This window comes from Dasypus novemcinctus, chromosome 3, assembly GCF_030445035.2.
Source record: "Dasypus novemcinctus isolate mDasNov1 chromosome 3, mDasNov1.1.hap2, whole genome shotgun sequence".
In the NCBI taxonomy this organism is placed as follows: Eukaryota; Metazoa; Chordata; class Mammalia; order Cingulata; family Dasypodidae; genus Dasypus; species Dasypus novemcinctus.
In genome coordinates this window covers 124,303,842-124,321,683 of record NC_080675.1, presented here as the reverse complement: position 1 = coordinate 124,321,683, position 17,842 = coordinate 124,303,842, and the positions used below count along the sequence as shown (strand labels likewise).

The following is a 17,842-nucleotide window of genomic DNA, read 5'->3' as shown; positions in this document are numbered from 1 at the left end:
AAGGGATTTGGCTCAACCGATTGGGCTCCCATCTACCGTACAGGAGGCCCTGGGTCTGCTTCCCAGGGCCTCCTTGTGAAGGCAAGCTGGCCTGCTGGTGCAGCAAGATGATGCAACAAAGGGAGAAAAGCAGACACAGAAGAACGCACAGCAAATGGACACAGAGCAGACAGCAAGCAAGCAGCAAGGGAGGGGGGTAAATAAATTTTTAAAAAATAAAATCTTTAAAAAAAATGTGAGTCATTAAAAAAAGGTTAAAAAAACAAAATATAGGACTACATGTATAACACAGTGAATCCTATTGTAGACGATGGACTAGTTAATAGTTCAAGTATAGGAATGTTCTTTCATGAATTATAACAAATGTACAACACTAATTGGTTTTAATAATGGAGTGCTATATGAAAAAAATACATCTAATATAAACTATGGATGATAGTTAATAGTACTGTTTTAATAATCATTCATCAATTATAACAAAGGTAACTACTGCTGAATAATTATTAGTACAATTACAAAAAAGTGCTATCATCAGTTGTAACAAATGTTCCACATCAATACAAGCAAGGTGTTGGTGGTGGCATGATGTATAAGGATTCCCATATTTTATGAATGATTGGTCTGTAATCCCACAACTACTCTAATAAAAACAATTAAAAACAAAAAACAAAAAAACAGGCTCTCAGTCAGATTTTATCCACATGCCACAGTTTGCCAACCCATGATCTAAATCCCACCAAAGTATTGTATTACTTTCCCACTGAGTCAATTCAATCCAACAAGCACATATGAAGACACTTCAGATTCTTCTGCTACACTATTTCTTGGACACTGATGTTTCTTTTATCCATTTCTACAATCCCAATAAATCCTTGTACTGGGGGTTACTTTTCAATAAGGGAGAAAAGAGGTGGGCCTAATGAGTTTTAGAGGTAGAATAGATAACAAAGTAACTTTTCCTGCAGGAATTTTAATAGTAAGGGCATTTTATTAGTGATATGGATATAATTATAAAACGAACACATCACCGAGCAAAATCTGATGTGTGAGTACATATATTTAAGTTTTAGCTAAAACTATATGGCCTTCCTCATTCACCACCAACCGAAGAACAGCTCTTCTGACACACTTTACTTGATTTTAGCGATCATTTTTAGGAGTATTTTAGATAAAATATAAAGCAACTCAGCATGATGTTCTGAGTTAAGACATAGTACAAATCTTGTTCACAGGTTACTTTCATTATATTATTCTTGTTAAATATAAATAGATAAATAAATAACTGCCAATACTGTCAGTACTATCCCTTCACCACCTCAAGCCTTCTATAATAGTTTCTAATTGACAAATTCACCCAGAATTATTTTGCTAAAAGTTACTTAAATCACTCCCATGTTCATGAATTTTTACTAAATTCTGTGCATACTGGAATGTACAATGACATCAGCAAGACTATCTCTAACAGTTTCTCCAACTTAATTAATTACCCTTCTTTCATTAAGATCGTCTTCCTACTTCAACCAATAGCACTCTTCAATATCACCAATTCTGTTTATTTCAAGGACTTACTACCTCTCATTCTGTTAGGGTAGCAGCCAACTGTGAATATATTCTCTCCCACACATAATATTCTCACTATTTATGGCCTTTGCTCATTACAGTAGGGACTGGCCTCACATACTCTAGCTGAGAGTTGTAAATCCCATGCAATGATAACTTTTTGCAGTTTTTAAATATATATTAATTTCACACTTTTCTTTTCCTTCTGTTGCTAGATATTAATGCAGCATACTATTTGTTCAAGGTTGCATTACCAAATTTTACCAAAAGATGGCAAACTACAACCACAAATCTGAAAATCCCAAACTTAAATGTTCCAAGTAAAATGTCTAACTATAATCACAACAGTGTTAGCACAAAAAGGGGCCTTTAAACTCAATGATCATCAGTGGTTAAAGAGCGCTGATTCTGGAGTCAAATTAACCTGAACTGGGATTCCAGTTCTGCTGTTTACTTCTTTCTCTATTTTCTTATCTGTTAAATAGGATAATAACAGTACCTGCCTCACAATGTTGCTCTGAAGATTAAACAAAATGATTCATTGAAGATGCTATATAGCACAATGCCTGGCACATAGTCACAGCTTAACCAAGTTCATTATTTTCACTTCAACTATTCTTCCCATCAGTCTTCCACCAATAATGGGCACATACACTACAAATAAGCCTTCAAACTACATTCCACTCTCCCACAAATTAGGGAGCATCCTTCCTGCCTAGATATGACTGGCAAAAATTGGGGGGGGGGGGAATTAAAGATTACTAAAAATTCTCCTTCAAGGTATTTCATTTGGAAAATATTCTATTTTACATCTTAAATATACTCAATGATTCTAGATATGAAAATGCCACCAAAAGAGGGATATCTGAATTTTATATTATCCAAGCAGAAAGGACTAACTTCCCAGTGGTTCTAGAGACACCTCTTCTCACTGTAAATAAGTCTCAGTTTAGATGAGAAGTCAAGCACCTCCCAGTCTACATTAATCCAGTTAAGAGTGGATTAAAAGAAATATGCAACTCAATATAAAAACTGTGGTTATATGTTACTGTGCATAAAGGGCCATTTAAGATCCCTTTCTGCCTGAGGAAACATGCTAACACCACATGTAGCAGTTTGATATTGTTTATGAATTCCAAATAGATATTGGATTGTGTTTGTGAACTGGTCTGTTCCTCTGGGCATATTAGATTGTATTAAATTCAGAGGCTTCACTTCTACTTTATTAAAAAAAAGATTAGGGCTTTTATTTGACCACGTCATTAGTGTGTGCAGGGTTGCGTCCCCACCCCTTTGGTGGGATAAAACAGACTCTCACACAGGAAGTAAATACATGGAGAAGAACTAAGAGAGAGAGAGACAGCTCATTAGACACGGCTGTGGCCCCCAGGAGAGATGAGCCTGATAATCTAAAGGTGACCTTGTGAAGAGAACAGAGCAGTTGAGCCCAGAAAGAAAAGAGGGGGAGAGGAGTATACAGGGACTAGCTTTATGCTCGCCTACAGCTGAGATAGGAAAAAGCTGTGCCCATAGAGGACTGTTTAGCAGTTCCTAAGGAAGTTGAACATAGACTTGCCATGTGACCCAGCAATACCATTACTAGACATATACCAAGAAGAACTGAGAGCAGTGAAATCAACAGACATCCGCACAGTGATGTTCACAGTGGCATTATTCAGGATTGCCAAAAGATGGAAACAACCCAGGTGTCCATTTACTGATGAATGGATAAACAAATTGTGGTGTATATACATTATGGAATATTATGCAGCTGTGGGAAGAAACGAAGTCATGAAGCATATGATAACACAGATGACCTGGAGGACATTATGTTGCATGAAGGATGCCAGACACAAAAGGACAAATACTGTATGCCTATGCTATTATGACCAAAATATATTGTGTATATTCATGGAGTTAATAATTAGAATGTAGGTCACCAGAAAATATAATGAGGGTAGAGAATGGAAAGCTGAGGGTTAACCTGTGCAGAATTGGTAAAAAGGTTGTTTGTAAATCTTTGGAAATGAGGAGAAATGGTGAAAGTATATCATTGTGTTTGTAACTAGACAAGCTATTACATGGACATGACAGTGGTTGAAGGGTAAGTCTAAAGTCATGTATATTACTAGAAGGAAAGGTAAAAAATAACAGACTGTATAACATAGTGAAACCTCAAGTGAAATATGAATATGGGTGATATTGCATACATAAGACTGTTTTTACAAAATGTAAATACAAATAAATTAGAAAGAAGGAAACAGAAGAGGAGCTATGTATGGAAGGGGAAACTGAGAAGTGATGAGTTTTTTGTTTATTATTATTATTGGAATAATGAAAATGCTCTAAAAATGATTGAATTAATGCACAACTACGTGATTAAAACAATACCACTGTTTGTACACTTTTGGATGGATTCATGATTTATTAATATATAGCAATAAAATTGATTTGTTAAAAAAAATTAAATTCAATCAAATTAAGACCATGACCGTGATTGTAAAGAGAGTTTTAACCTTTTTTTCCTGCTCATTTTGCTTTCCTGCTGACCTGAGGGAAAACGCTACCATGATTATTTAACCACCAAATACTCCCCAGATTTGTGAATAGAATATGTCTGATAAAAAGAAATGCAAGCAGTTACCACCATGAGGTATCTTGGGGTGCCAAAGTTTAAATAATTGAACACTAGGCACACTCAGACTAAAAAGTGGCAACTTTTCAGTTTAGCTGAAACAGTAATTTCTCCTCAGGTACTTTAAAGAACGTCTTACTAGAACAACTCATTTTAACATGAAAAAGTATTAGGAAAATGGAAAGAGATCAAAACTCTTTCTAGGGGGAAAGGGCTGTGGCTCAATCAGTTGGGCTCCCGTCTACCATATGGGAAGCCTTGGGTTCACATCCCAGGGCCTCCTTGTGAAGGCAAGCTGGCCCATGCGCCACAGAGAGCTGATGGCCCATGCACCCCGGAGAACTGACACAGCAAGATGATGCAACAAAGGGAGACAAGCAGATACAGAAAAAATGGACAGTGAATGGACACAGAGAAGAAACCGCAAAGAATGGAACAAGCCACAAGGGGGTAATAAATAAATAAATCTTTAAAAAAAAAACCTCTTTCTAGGAGGAAAAGGATAAAGGTGATAATTATATCAGCAGAAGGAAAAACAAACTCATTTAAATTTCTAATGCTAAATCAATAAATTATACCTGGACAACTAAGAATGCTAAAAAATTCACAATAAATATATTACCATAGGAAAAGAAAACTACAACAGGGGAAGCAGATGTAGCTCAAGAGATAGGATTTCCGCCTACCATACAGGAGGACCCAGGTTCGATCCCTGAGGCCTCCTGGTGAAAAAAAAGAAGAGTAAGTGCGTCTGTGCAGCAAGCCAGTGCCCGTGCAGAGAGCTAGTGCCCATGCCGCAAGCCAGTGCCCACATGGCGAGCCAAGTGCCTGCGCAGCAAGATGATGACACAACAAAAGAGTGACAAAGGGGAGAATCAAGGTAAAGTGCAGCAGAAACCAGCAACTGAGGTGGTGCAGCTAACAGGGAACCTCTCTCCACATCAGAGGTCCCCAGGACCGAACCCTGGTGAATCCTAGAGGAGAAATAAGAGAAGACCAGAAGAGAAATAGATACAGAAGGATCACACAGCAAATGGATAAAGACAGCAAAAACAGTGGGGGAGGGGAAAAGGAAGGGAAATGGGGAGGGAGAGATAAGTAAATCTTTAAAAAAAAAAAACTCGAAAAATGGAATCCTTTGCAACAGAAAATTGCATAGAAGGAAACTTGATATGTGATTAAGACAATACAAATCAGGAAAAAAATGAACTGTTAAATAAATAATGGTGGGACAATTGGTTTTCCATACCTCACACTACATCAAAAATGAATTCTAGGTGGATTAAAGCCAAATTGTGAAAAGCAAATTTAAAACTTTTACCAAAAAAAAAAAAAAAAAGAATAACTTTATCTTATAAATAGAAGGATATTTATAGATAAGGAAGGATTGACTTTTCAGCAAGACAGAAAAGAACATGCACCATAAAAAAAAATTGACAAATTACTACACTAAAATTAAAAACCAATATAGGGAAGCAGATTTGGCTCAACTGATAGAGCATCCGCTTACCATATGGGAGACCCAGGGTTCAAACCCAAGGCCTCCTGACCCACAGTGGGCTGACCCACACACAATGCTGATGCGTGCAAGGAGTGCCTTGCCACGTAGGGGTGCCCCCCGCACAGGAGAACCCCATGTGCAAGGAGTGTGCCCCCACAAGGAGAGCCACCCTACGCGAAAAAAGCGCAGCCTGCCCAGGAGTGGCGCTACACACAGAGAGCTGATGCAGCAAGGTGACGCAACAAAAAGAGACACAGATTCCCCGTGTCGCTGACAAGAATGCAAGCAGACACAGAAGAACACACAGCGAATGGACACAGAGAGCAGACAACAGGGGGAAAGGGGAGAGAAATAAATAAAATAAATCTTAAAAAAAAAACCCACAAAACACCAATATACACCAAGAACCAAAAAATAAAAAAGAACCTGTCATTAGTAAATTGGGGTGTGGAGGTAGGGGGTGAGCACAGAAGATATCTGCAGCTCATAAAACAAAAGATTAGTATCCAAGATACATAAAGAATTCTTACAAACAAATAAGAAAAAAAAAAAGAGCAGACAATTCACCATAGAAAGTAAGTTAACAAAAAATCTATAACCTGAAATAATATTCAACCTTATTAGTAGCCAGGGAAACATAAACTAAAACAAAGAAACCATTTCACATTCATGAGTTTGACAAACTAAGAGTGGGCAAAGATAAACGAAAAATGGTAAATCAACTTCTACTGGAAATGTAAAATGCACAAGAACTTTGATCAACACTTGGGCAATATTTATAAAGTTGAACATGCACTTACCTTATGATGAGCGATTCCACTTCTAGGTATATATACTAAAAAAACCTCTCATAAGACGAGAACATATGAAAGTGTTGCATCATCATTTGCGTAAAAAAAAAAAAAAGGTAAAAAACCTAAATGCCCAGTAATAAGAAAATGGGCAAAGTACAGCATAATCACGTAATGGAATAATATAGTGTGGTTGAATGGGATGCACTAGCACGCTAACTTCAGTAGTACATACACTAATACTGGAATGATACAGAGAAGATTAGCATGGCCCCAGCGCAAGTATAACACACAAATTCGTGAAGTGTTCTATATTTTTTTTGCCAAGTTAATTGACTGATGTCCCCCCCCAAAATCTGGTTTTTACTATATCTTTCTTTTGTTCTTGAAAATAGTTTATGCTCTTTGAAAAAAAAGGGGGAAGGGATACACTAGACTACTTCATGTATCAACATGGATAAATCTCCAAAACCGAATTCTGGTTTAAAAAAAAAATCCTCAAGATCCATAGAGGTGTACATAATTCCACATTTATAAAATTTAGAAATACAAATTACTATATGCTGTCTATAACATATGTGACAATACCACAAAAGCATGGAAAGGAATAAAGGCTAAATTTAGGATGATAGGTCTGTAGAAATGGAAAGAGGAATGAAATTTTGATTGGATATATGGATGAGTTCAATTTTATCTGTAATATTTTATTAAGATTGAGTGCAGGTACATACATGGGTTCTACACCATTTTATATAACTGAATTCCATAATAAAAATAATTACCAAAGAACTCAAAATTACATATATTTATTCCCCCACCCCTATACCAGGGATTGAACCCAGTACCTTCTATATGGGAGGCAGGCACTCAACCAGTGAGCTATACCCACTCCCCATACATTTATTTTAAAATATTATATACTTGAAGTCAAATGACACCAATTAATCTTAATTTTTATTCTTGCCTCCCCTTTAACTAATAAAACATTTCCCCCAAAGCAACAGAATCTTTTAAATTTAATGGATTCATCACATATATCTAATTCAATGACCACTGATCTATTTTCAGATAAAGGCACAAAAATTAATTTGAAAAAGAAATCTAAAGAAAGTATTAGGACATTGTCTTTTAGAAAACTCAGGCCTTCATATTGTGAATAATGTCAACCTATTTTCTATCCCTGAATAGTGTGAAGTGTGATGACACTTGTTGATACATTCAAGATAGGTTTCTGGAGGTTTTAGTATACGTCTACACCCTTAATTGTGCCAACTAAAAGAAAAAGCACCTGTACCATGGAAAAACTAAAAGGAGGTTTAAGTGGGGATAGGGAATTGTTGCAACAAATACCTGCATATTAAACTTCAGAATGAAGAATTCTACCCATCACAGAAATCTATTTGTTTCCAATCTACTAAGGATCATCTCAGATTATTAAGTCTTTGTACTTTGTCAAAATTAAATGCATATAAATAAGTTGTGAATAACCTATCCCAACATTACTACATAGAAATTTAGTAATAAAAAAAAAATTCTACTATTGATTCATTTTAGCAGATTCATATTAAAGTTAGGTTAGAACCTATATTGTAGGGACAAAGAAACCAATAAGTGTCCTTCTATCTTTTTGTTTTAGTAGATTCTGGATTTCCAATTGGGTCAAAAAATTTTCTACTAGGTTTCAATATCACTTGAAGAAAATACGGTACAGCAATTAAAAAAAAAAAAAAAGACATTTCTCTAAATGACATTAACTTTTTTACTTAATACTTGTCAATACCTGTCATCTGAGATCTCATAAATCTAACATACCCCTAAATATCAAGATACTTCTCCAAGTTTCTATAATTTGGTAGGTGAACACCTACTCCACCACTTACTAGGCTCATATCCTTGGGAGAATTATTTTGCTTCTCTGTTCCTTCTGTAAATAGTGGAAATAACAACAGTGCCTACTTCATAGGGTTTTCTTGAGGAATAATAATTTGATATATGTTAAGTACTTGGAACAATGATCACAGATAAATGCTAATACATATTAGCTAATATTGTGAAAATGTGGCTGCTTAAGCCTATTATGCACTTTTTTGTTTTGGCCAAGAGTACCTTCTGGGTACTAGATATTGCAAATTATACTCTTTAAAGATTAGGAAGACCACTGATTTCCATACTGCAGGGTAATTTATTTATTTACTTTTTTAAACAGGGTAATTTACAGCCCTACCTTTCTCTAATGTTTCCCTGGTCTCTTCCTTATAGTTATAGTCTAACTATAACCAATATAGAAAATTGGATAATTTTCCTTCTATTATTTCTAAGGTACTTACTACCAGATTGTCTGAAAAAAGGTACTAAGCCTGTTAGATTTCACATTTACATAATGGTAGGAGACACAAATAGCTTTTCACAGACTAATCCTAGTATTGTTTCTGAAGTCAAGTAGAGGAAAGATTATAATCTGTTTTTTACAGAGAAGGTAACAATGATGTTCATAAAAGACTGTTACTTGGCAAAGCAGCTTAAGTCATGAGCCAAGTCAATCAAAGTTAAAGAACTGCTTACCTCGACAGACCAAAATTTCCTTAACAAAGTTCTAAAACCTCTAAGTGGTGAGCAAACTACACAGACTCCCAAAACCCAGGTTAAAAAGACCCAGAATAAATTTCTAAATACAAGATAAACTGAACCAAAGGGTCACCAAATATCTAAAAGCACTAAATGCAAACTGAAACCATCTTCTTTTTGTAAACTTACTAGAAGAGATCCAATTCTGAGCCAAACATTTCATTCATTTTCAAACTAATCTAACAATTGCAAAGTACCTTCTAAAAGTGACACACATCTAAATTCTTATACATCAGTTCACATAAATGACTCAATTCAAATCCTCATAAATGGCCAAATGATGCTCACATCCATAAACTCCTCTCAACCACTTAAATCTTTCCTCCAGGTACCAAACTTAAAACAGGCATTTAAGGGGCAATCATTTTAAAATAGACTTTAGAAACTTACTCATGTTCTGAATGGTTCTCCAAAAAGAAAGAGAACCTAAAAGAATTGAAAACAGGGACTCTCATAGATATTTCTATACCAATGTTCAAAACAGCAGTATTCAGAACAGCTAAAAGGTGGAAGCAACCCAATGATCATCAACAGTTGAACGGATAAACAAAATGTGGTATGTAATTCTGCCTTAAAATGGACCGATGTTCTGATACATGCCATAGCATGGATAAACCCTAAAGAGATCACATTGAATGAAATAAGAAAGACACAAAAGGATAAATATTAGATGATTTCACTTATATTAAATATCTAGAATCAATAAATATAAATAGACAAAGTAGATTACAGGTTACCCGAGGCTGGGCAGATGGGGAGTTAATGTTTAATGTGTAGAGCTTCTGGCTGGGGTGATAAAAAGTTTTGGTAATGGACAGTGGTGATGACAGCAGAGTATTATGGATATAATTAACATCACTGAACACTGTACATAAGAATGTGGTTAAAAATGTGAAATTTTGTGTTTTATATGTTACCACAATAAAAGGTTTAAAAGACTAAAGAGTATGTACTCTATTTCTAATCTTTAAACCTATCACTGTATTTCATTTTCCTATTAATTGAATTTGGCAATATATTAGGCTTCATTTTTTAAGAAGTTTTGGACCACACAGAGGTTCAACTATGGCAGGGAAGGAACACTGGTGAGAGGTGTTATTGATGGTTGGAAGGGAGTTCTCCAGGGCATCTATATAGGGTATATAAAATGTTCTGATATATGTTGGGTATTTTCATAGTAGTTAAGACTTACAAAAGACAACTGAGGGAGTACTGAGTTCCTACCCAGGAGAGCTCTGTCACATTCCCCAATGGAACAGCAACAATGCCCCCAAGTGCAACGGCAAAGACCAATGAAGATGGATGGTCCAATGATAAGCCCTTGATACTGATGACTATGCTTATGAGCCTGTGTGCCTGAAATATAAACTAGGCCTAGAGTTACAGGGTGCCTAAGGGTTACCTCTTGAGAGCCTCCATGTTGCTCAAATATGGCCACTCTCTAAGCCAAACTCAGCATGTAAATGCATTACCTTCCCCCCAGCATGGGACATGACTCCCGGGGATGTGCCTCCCTGGCACCAAGGGATTACTACCAATCACTAACTGGTGATGCAACTAGAAAGAGATCTTGAATAAAAGGGTCAACTCAGACCAGCAGAATATCTCAGCCTACATGTAGGATCATGTGTTAAAAACTGCTTTTTGACCTTGAATGAAAGGGGGAAATGGCCAAGACAAATGAGTTTATATGGCTAAGGGTCTTCAGAAGAGTCGGGAGGTCATCAGAGGGGTCATGCTTATGCACGCCTCAGCAGGACCCCAGGAACAGCCAAAGTAGGTACAACCCTAGGTACTGGTTCTCCTGAGGGCTACGGAAACCCACAGGTTCTATGGTCATGGCAGATGGCTGTGGAGTTCAGAGCTGTGTCAGTGGGCCCTACTTCAGAATTTGTGTTCCTGAGTGTGATGGAGTTGGACTTCAGATGTGACCTTTCTACACACACACCTCTTCTGTCACTTTTACTAAACGTGTCATTGGTGCTAGGGTTGGTGTATACTCAGGAGACTTGAATCTCTGGACTGTCCACATGCCAACTGGGCTCTGAGCTTCAGCAGAGTTGCAACTTCTACTCTCTGGTTTGTTAGACTTACCCAAGTCAGCTAATAGGGAGGTGAAAATGGTCAACCATCACACCAGGGAACCAAGAGTGCCTACAACTGCAAGTAGGAGAATTGAAAGCCTCCGCATTGCTCAAATGTGGCCACATCATCCATACGGGATCTGTGCCCCCTCTCAATATAGAGGTGGAGTGGACATCACCATTCCAGGTCCACAGGATGGAGGATTAAAATATGGATTAGAGTAGACTTACTAATATTCTACTATAGAACTATTGTGACTAGTAATGGAAGAAATTGGAGCATTGACGTAGAGAAGTGGCCATGTTAATTGCTGAGGGCAGGGAGAGGGAAGAAGAGATGTGATATGGGGGCATTTTTGGGACTTGGAGTTGTCCTAAATGATACTGCAGGGACAGATGCTAGACATTATATATTTTTGCCATAATCCACTGACTGGACTGGGGGAGAGTGTAAATCCATGTGGTCCAGCAGTGCTCCAAAACATATCCACCAAATGCAATGAATGTGCCTCAATGGTAAAAGAGGTTCTTGATGTGGGAGGAGTGGAGTAGGGGTGGGGGAGTATACGGGAACCTCTTCTATTTTTTAATGTAACATTTTTTGTGATCTTTGTATCTTCAAAAAATAAAACAAAATAAATGATAGGGGGTGGGGAGTGGGGTGTATGGGAACCTCATGTTTTTTAATATAACATTTTGTGTTATCTACTAACTTTATATGAGGGCTCCTCTTTTACAAATGTTTGAACTTTTCCATATAAGAATGCATGTAGGAGTAAAAGGGAATATCAGAGTACTAGACCAAAGTATCTATGATTGACTGAACTCTCCAACTTAAATTATGCATGTGCTTGCTTCAACAGATCTTCATTTAAACATCAAAAATGCAGGGCCCTGTCCTGGGTGGGGGTTGGGGTAGGTACAGGCATCCTGCAGGGGGGTGGGAAAAAAACAAAAAATGCACATTTTAAGTGCATTTTTCAACTATTACATTTTTTCCATTTTATGCCTTGTCCTGATGATTGCCATTTGACAACACACGCTCAATTAGAGGTATTATTCCACAAAAGTAACAAAGTCCTCAAAATTCTAACCCCTAAACACCTAAATCTATTCACTCTTTTCTTCTACTACTTCATTTCCCGCCCTCAAATTTTGGTCATAGTCTAACAATAGCCTCCTCATTATGGGACTCTCTCCAGTATAACCCTACACCAGCACATTGTCTATGTTCCCTTAAGTGGATCCCCAACACTTATAGAATAAAATCCAAACACTTTTATATGGCAGAAATTTGACCCTTGCCTATCTTTATAACACTCCCACCAGCACTCCACTTCACCCTATACTCCATGCATTCCAAACTTATGTACAGTATTTTACAGTAGTTCCCAGAACAAATTACAGATGTTCTTCTCTCACTAAGTTCACAAATTTAAATATCCCTTCTAGTTCCAGGTTAATTTCAATTCCTATTGACTCTACAATACTACAAGCTCCCTTACAAACCTACCCAGACATTCCTCTCTCCCTGATTACCAAAACTTCCATAATAATCCATGCCATAGTATCATACTATCCTTTTGGTGTTTGCCCATCTACATACTGCCTTCTAGACTACTAAGTATCAAAGTGCCTGAAACATAGTAGAGACTAAATGTTTGTTTTATAAAAAGTAATGGGTGTATCTTCCATTAGACAAAGACAAGTTTATCTTTAATAAATATCTAGAAGGTAACTGTTTTAAAGCAGGGCCTTGTATAACACATCATTGCCTCTTCAGTGCCTAGCACAGTGCTTGGAACATATTAAACACTAAATAAATTAGAAAATGAATAAAACAAGTATTTTCCGTAGCTTGTTTTTTGATTCCCCTTCAGTTTTTTAACTTGTGTTTCTTTGGTATTTTGCTTTAATCTTGCTGTATTTGTTTTGTGTTTTGTTTTCTTTTTTGGCCAGGAGGCTGACTACTTTTAAAGCTTTGTTTAAATACAGAAAAATTTTGTGTGCTTTGGTTTTAGTGTCAAAGTAGCAATTATCAGAGAAGCCAATGTTTTAAACAATAGTTACAAAAATTTTAAAAACTATACATTGCAAATACAACACATTTAAGCAAGCACTTAGGTCACAGTGTTGACCTTTTCGAAAGCTGAGGAAGCTAAGCAAATTATCATTATTGAATGGAGGACCCCAGGTTTTAGACTACCGAAAGATTTCATTACAATTTAGCAAAAAAATTATTAATTAAAATTTTAAAATCACACAACTCAATAGCAGTCAGGACTCAAGCAGTAAAAATAAAATAAAATGAAACAGTTTCAATTTTTAAAGTGAGATATTTCCCCCTGCAGGATCAAAAGGACTACTGACAGCTACATAGTTAACATGTCTATAAAAGTGCCAAGCTTCAAGAATCTGTTCAACCAACAGTAAATGCATACAATGTGTCAAGTACCCTACACTATTTATGTAGACTAGTCTTATTTGGGGGAGTACTCCTGTTACAAAAGAGACAACACAAATGGAAGGGCAATAGAATCAGGAGAAACTTAGCAAAATGTTAAGGTAAGAGGCTGGATTTGAAAAGGGCACCTGAAGTAAGGCTAAGAAATTATAAGTTTTTCACTAGAAACAAAAGAAGTCTGGTTGCTCTCGTAAAACATTAGGAGGAAATGGCTTTGAAGATGAATCATCTCCACTTCCAGGTTTTAATGTATTTGAAAATTTCAAAATATTAAAATATCATGTTCAAATTTAAATTATTTATCACCTTAAAGGCAAACTAGACATATCTTTAAATAATCAGGATGGAAAAGCAGGCGAAGCTCAGTGGTTGAACACCTGCTTCTCATGAACGAGGACTCGGATTCAATCCCCAGTACCTCTTTAAAAAATAACAATAAACAAATCAGGATTAATGCTTTGCTTTTTTAAACAAAAAGGCACTTCGATTCAACTTTTCCCCCAAGACAGTTTCCCTTAAACATTTATTTTAAATAAACTCGAAAATTCGCGGTCAGTAGATGGATCTAATTACCTCCTTTTAAATTTTAAGAAAAAGGTAAAATGACTTTCTTATTGACTTTACATTACCAATGAAGTGCAAAACAGCGGAAGATACAGTATTCATTCAACGTATAACTACTTTCGTGGTATAGAACCTTGGTTTCAGTTTTCTCCGGTACTTGAGTTAGCTTCCAGGGAAAAGTAAATCTGCCAGACTCCAGCAGAGGGAGAGTTGTTTGCATAAAGTCTATCAAGTTCAAGTGCTGATCAGAAATACTTTTCCTGCTTTAAAGTCCCTGATCTGAAGTACTTACTTTGTAAGAAATTCAAATATGCATCCTGGCCTTAACAAAAGCTCTATCCAAGAGCTGCAGTGCACGGCCTCCTCTTCCATTTTGCATCGGTTTAAAATACTACCAACCCTTCTCTAGGGAGTTTTCGGCTTACATCTAGACAACACATCGCTTTGGTACCTAAAGCAGCGTCCCAGTAAAATCCTTAATCCTTCCCAAATCAGATTTACGGTCAATACCGTCAAATCCCTCCCCTTTGGCTCAAAAATTAAAATGTACCTGTGGAGTGCCCGCTGCGCAGCACACAAGGCACAGCTCCAAGCCCACGTCCTCTTCCTCCTTTTGGTTCCCTCCCAGTCCTTACCCTTCCATCTAGAACTTGAGCAGAACACTTGGCTCCCTTATCAGTCTACAACTGGCGCCGGGAGGACCGCGCTCCCGGGAGATGCGGAGCCTGGAGGCTGAGCGCTGCGTCTGGCGTGCTGCGGCTGCCCAGCCGAGCCAGGTAATCAGCCGCTCGCGCCGCAGCCGCTTCGAAGCGGCTCACGCTGAAGCCGGGTCTCCGCGAGAGTGATTCCCGCGACGAGCTGTCGCGCCAGGTTTGCTACCTGCTTCCCGCCCCTCACCCCCCAGACGAATTGCACACGCGTCCCGCCTGGGCAACTCCGGAAGCCTCAAAGCAATTCTGGGATCCTTCGCCCGAGGGAACGCGGCTCCGCACACAAACTTGCCTTCCCGGTCCTCCCCTTCCCGCCCGCAAACCCCAGAGCCATTTCTGCGCTGGGGCCTGCGTGGGTCCAGTACCATTCTCCTCACGGGGCGAACTCCGGAAGGGCAGCAACTCCACCACCTCCTCCTCCGCGGCCTGTAGCCATCTATCGGGAAGCGTCTCTCGAGGCGACAGCAGAGGCTGCCGGACAAGGACAGCCCAGGGAAACCTTCTCAGAACTAACTCAGCTCCAGCGCTAGCAGCAGAAGCCGAGTCTTTCATAATTGTGCGACCAACTCCTCCGGGTGACTGGCCACAGGGACGCGCCCGCGCCCGCGCCCGCCTCCGCCGGCGACGGGGCTGTAGCGAGACCACGTGAGGGGCGCGCAGTGTGCGTCGCCGCCCGCGGGCCGGGTCACGTGAAGGGCGCGCGCTCCCTAACTTCCAGACCGCCCCCTACGCGCCGCGCGCACGCGCCGGGCACGAGCGTCTCCACCCCCAAACCTCTGCTTCACGAGCTGGGGTGAGTGTTCTCTCTAGATCTCTGTCGGCCGCACACACCTCTACGTCTCTGCTCCCTGAATGGAACTTGATGAAACAAAAGTTGACGGGTAAGGTTCCCGGCCTCCATCCAGCCTGGAGTTGTGGCGTGCGAACTGGGCCTGACCTCTACGCTGCATGCTGGAGCGGCGTTTCCCAACCTTTTCTCTATGCCTTAAATATTACTCCTTGTCCAAAATGCGAAATTATCTTCTTATCCTAAATTATATTTTTCCAATGGCTTCCCCTATTTCTGCCAGCAAGAATTCTCCTGGATTTATTATCTATGGACGCCACCCTTTACCTCCAGAGTTAAATCCTGTTAGACACGCATACAGGTACTTTGAAGACTAAATTGTTACCGGTGTCTAATACGTATTTCTGTCTTTGCGTTTCCCTTGCTGCCACACAGATTTGGGTTTTAGTAATAGCTTACTGAATGTTGTTCCTGATTCTCGTTTTGCAGTCTGAAAACCAAAATCAGTGTAATCTTCCTAAAACATTGCCTTTACATATCACTACCTGCTCCCAAAAAATTCAAATATTTCTCGGTGTGACCCTCTATCATCTAATTCTACCTTTCCTCTTTAAAAAGAAAAAAACATCTTTATTGGGGAGTAATTGACATACAATAAACTATACATATATAAAGTGTAGTGTTTGATAAATTTTGACATGTGTACATACATGAAATCAACATCACAGTCAAGATGGTGAACATATCTATCATCTCGAATATCCTCCTGCCCTTTGTAATCCCTGCATTCTGACCCTCCGTATCCCCATCCCCTAGCAACTACTGATCTATTACTGTAGATTGATTTGCATATTCTCACGTTTTACATGCTGGAACTTACAACACAGACTCTTCTTTGCCTGGCTGCTTTGCTTTCACTCAGCATAATTATTACCTCTTAAACGTTATGACCCACAATTCACTGAAGCAGAATCTTCTCCAACAAAACTTGTTTTCCCTAACAAGTTTTAACCGTGCTTGTGAACAATATTCAGGTCTTAAGTATTCCTTCCCCAAATGTCAGGTCCAACAGGATCAGGGTTTAAAAAAAAAAATGTTCTAAATTTAGATTGCCAGCCCCCTGGGGCAGGGATCTTGTCTAATTTATGCATGCATTCAAAAAATGTTTGATTATTTTCTAGTTTCAGCTACACCTACACAGTTCCTGCCCTTAGAGAGTTTATAACAAGAAGGTAGAGACAAATCTAAAACAGATTAGAGAGAGAGAGAAAAGATAAGAGAGCACTTTGTGGCTCTGACTACTTTGTTTCCACAATACGGTCGCCCTAGCTTGGTTGATGATGAAACATGAATAAAACCTTGACATTTACTCCATAACTTTTTGGTAAATTGGAGAATGTAAAGTTGGAAATAGGGAGTAGGATTATTAATTGAACAATAAAAATAAATTTCTTATTTTATGGATGATCAGAAAGCCTTGAAATTCACATATGGCCACTTTCAGTGAGCAATTACTTCTGGAGGATGTATTTATCCATTCAAAAAATTTTAAATATGTGTTGAGTGTCCTAAGTATATGTCAGGAGCAGTCCTATTCAGTTTACTGATGAATAAGATTGAAAAATTTCATGTTTCTGAAGGAGTTATTAAATGTTCTTTCTCACCTCTTTTCAGTAGGAACTCTGTTTCTGTTTTGGTCAGGCATCTCTATTTTCCCATTCTCACTGGATCATTTATTCAGACCTCCCAGAGCGTGCCCAGTTATTTATAGCACTTCAATTCAACGAACACTACTGTCCTCTACTATACTCTGTTTAAAGCACTAAGCTAGGTGCATCCTTTAGGGGATGTTAAGGATTGAATTATGTTCCCCACAAAAGGCATGTTCAGGTTCCAACCCCTGATACAGTGGGTGTGAAGCCATTTGTAAATAAGATCTCTGAAGATGCTTGTTAGTTAAAGTGTGCCCAAACTGAATGAGGGTGAGCCTTAATCAAATATGGCTGAAATCCTGGTAAACAAAGAAAATTGAACACAAAAAGAGAAGCAAGCCACGGGAAAGCAAGAAACTAAGTGGAAGTCAACAGAACCTAGAAGAGAAGAGGCCACCATGTGCAATGC

General features: G+C 38.5%; 1 protein-coding gene and 1 non-coding gene across 2 annotated transcripts in view; one reads left to right on the top strand and one right to left on the bottom strand.

Annotated features, from left to right (window-relative positions):
- TRPM7 (transient receptor potential cation channel subfamily M member 7) overlaps positions 1 to 15,609 on the bottom strand; it is a 160,359-nt gene extending 144,750 nt beyond the window's left edge. Inside the window, exon 1 of the mRNA XM_058294201.2 lies at positions 15,300 to 15,609. Coding sequence (XP_058150184.1) covers positions 15,300 to 15,302 — 3 coding nt within the window. The 5' untranslated portion in view covers positions 15,303 to 15,609. The remainder of the gene's footprint in view (positions 1 to 15,299) is intronic.
- Positions 6,698 to 6,806, top strand: LOC111767368 (U6 spliceosomal RNA). The gene has a single exon (XR_002799206.2). It is a non-coding gene; the product is annotated as a U6 spliceosomal RNA (small nuclear RNA).
- Positions 15,610 to 17,842: the final 2,233 nt, after the last annotated feature.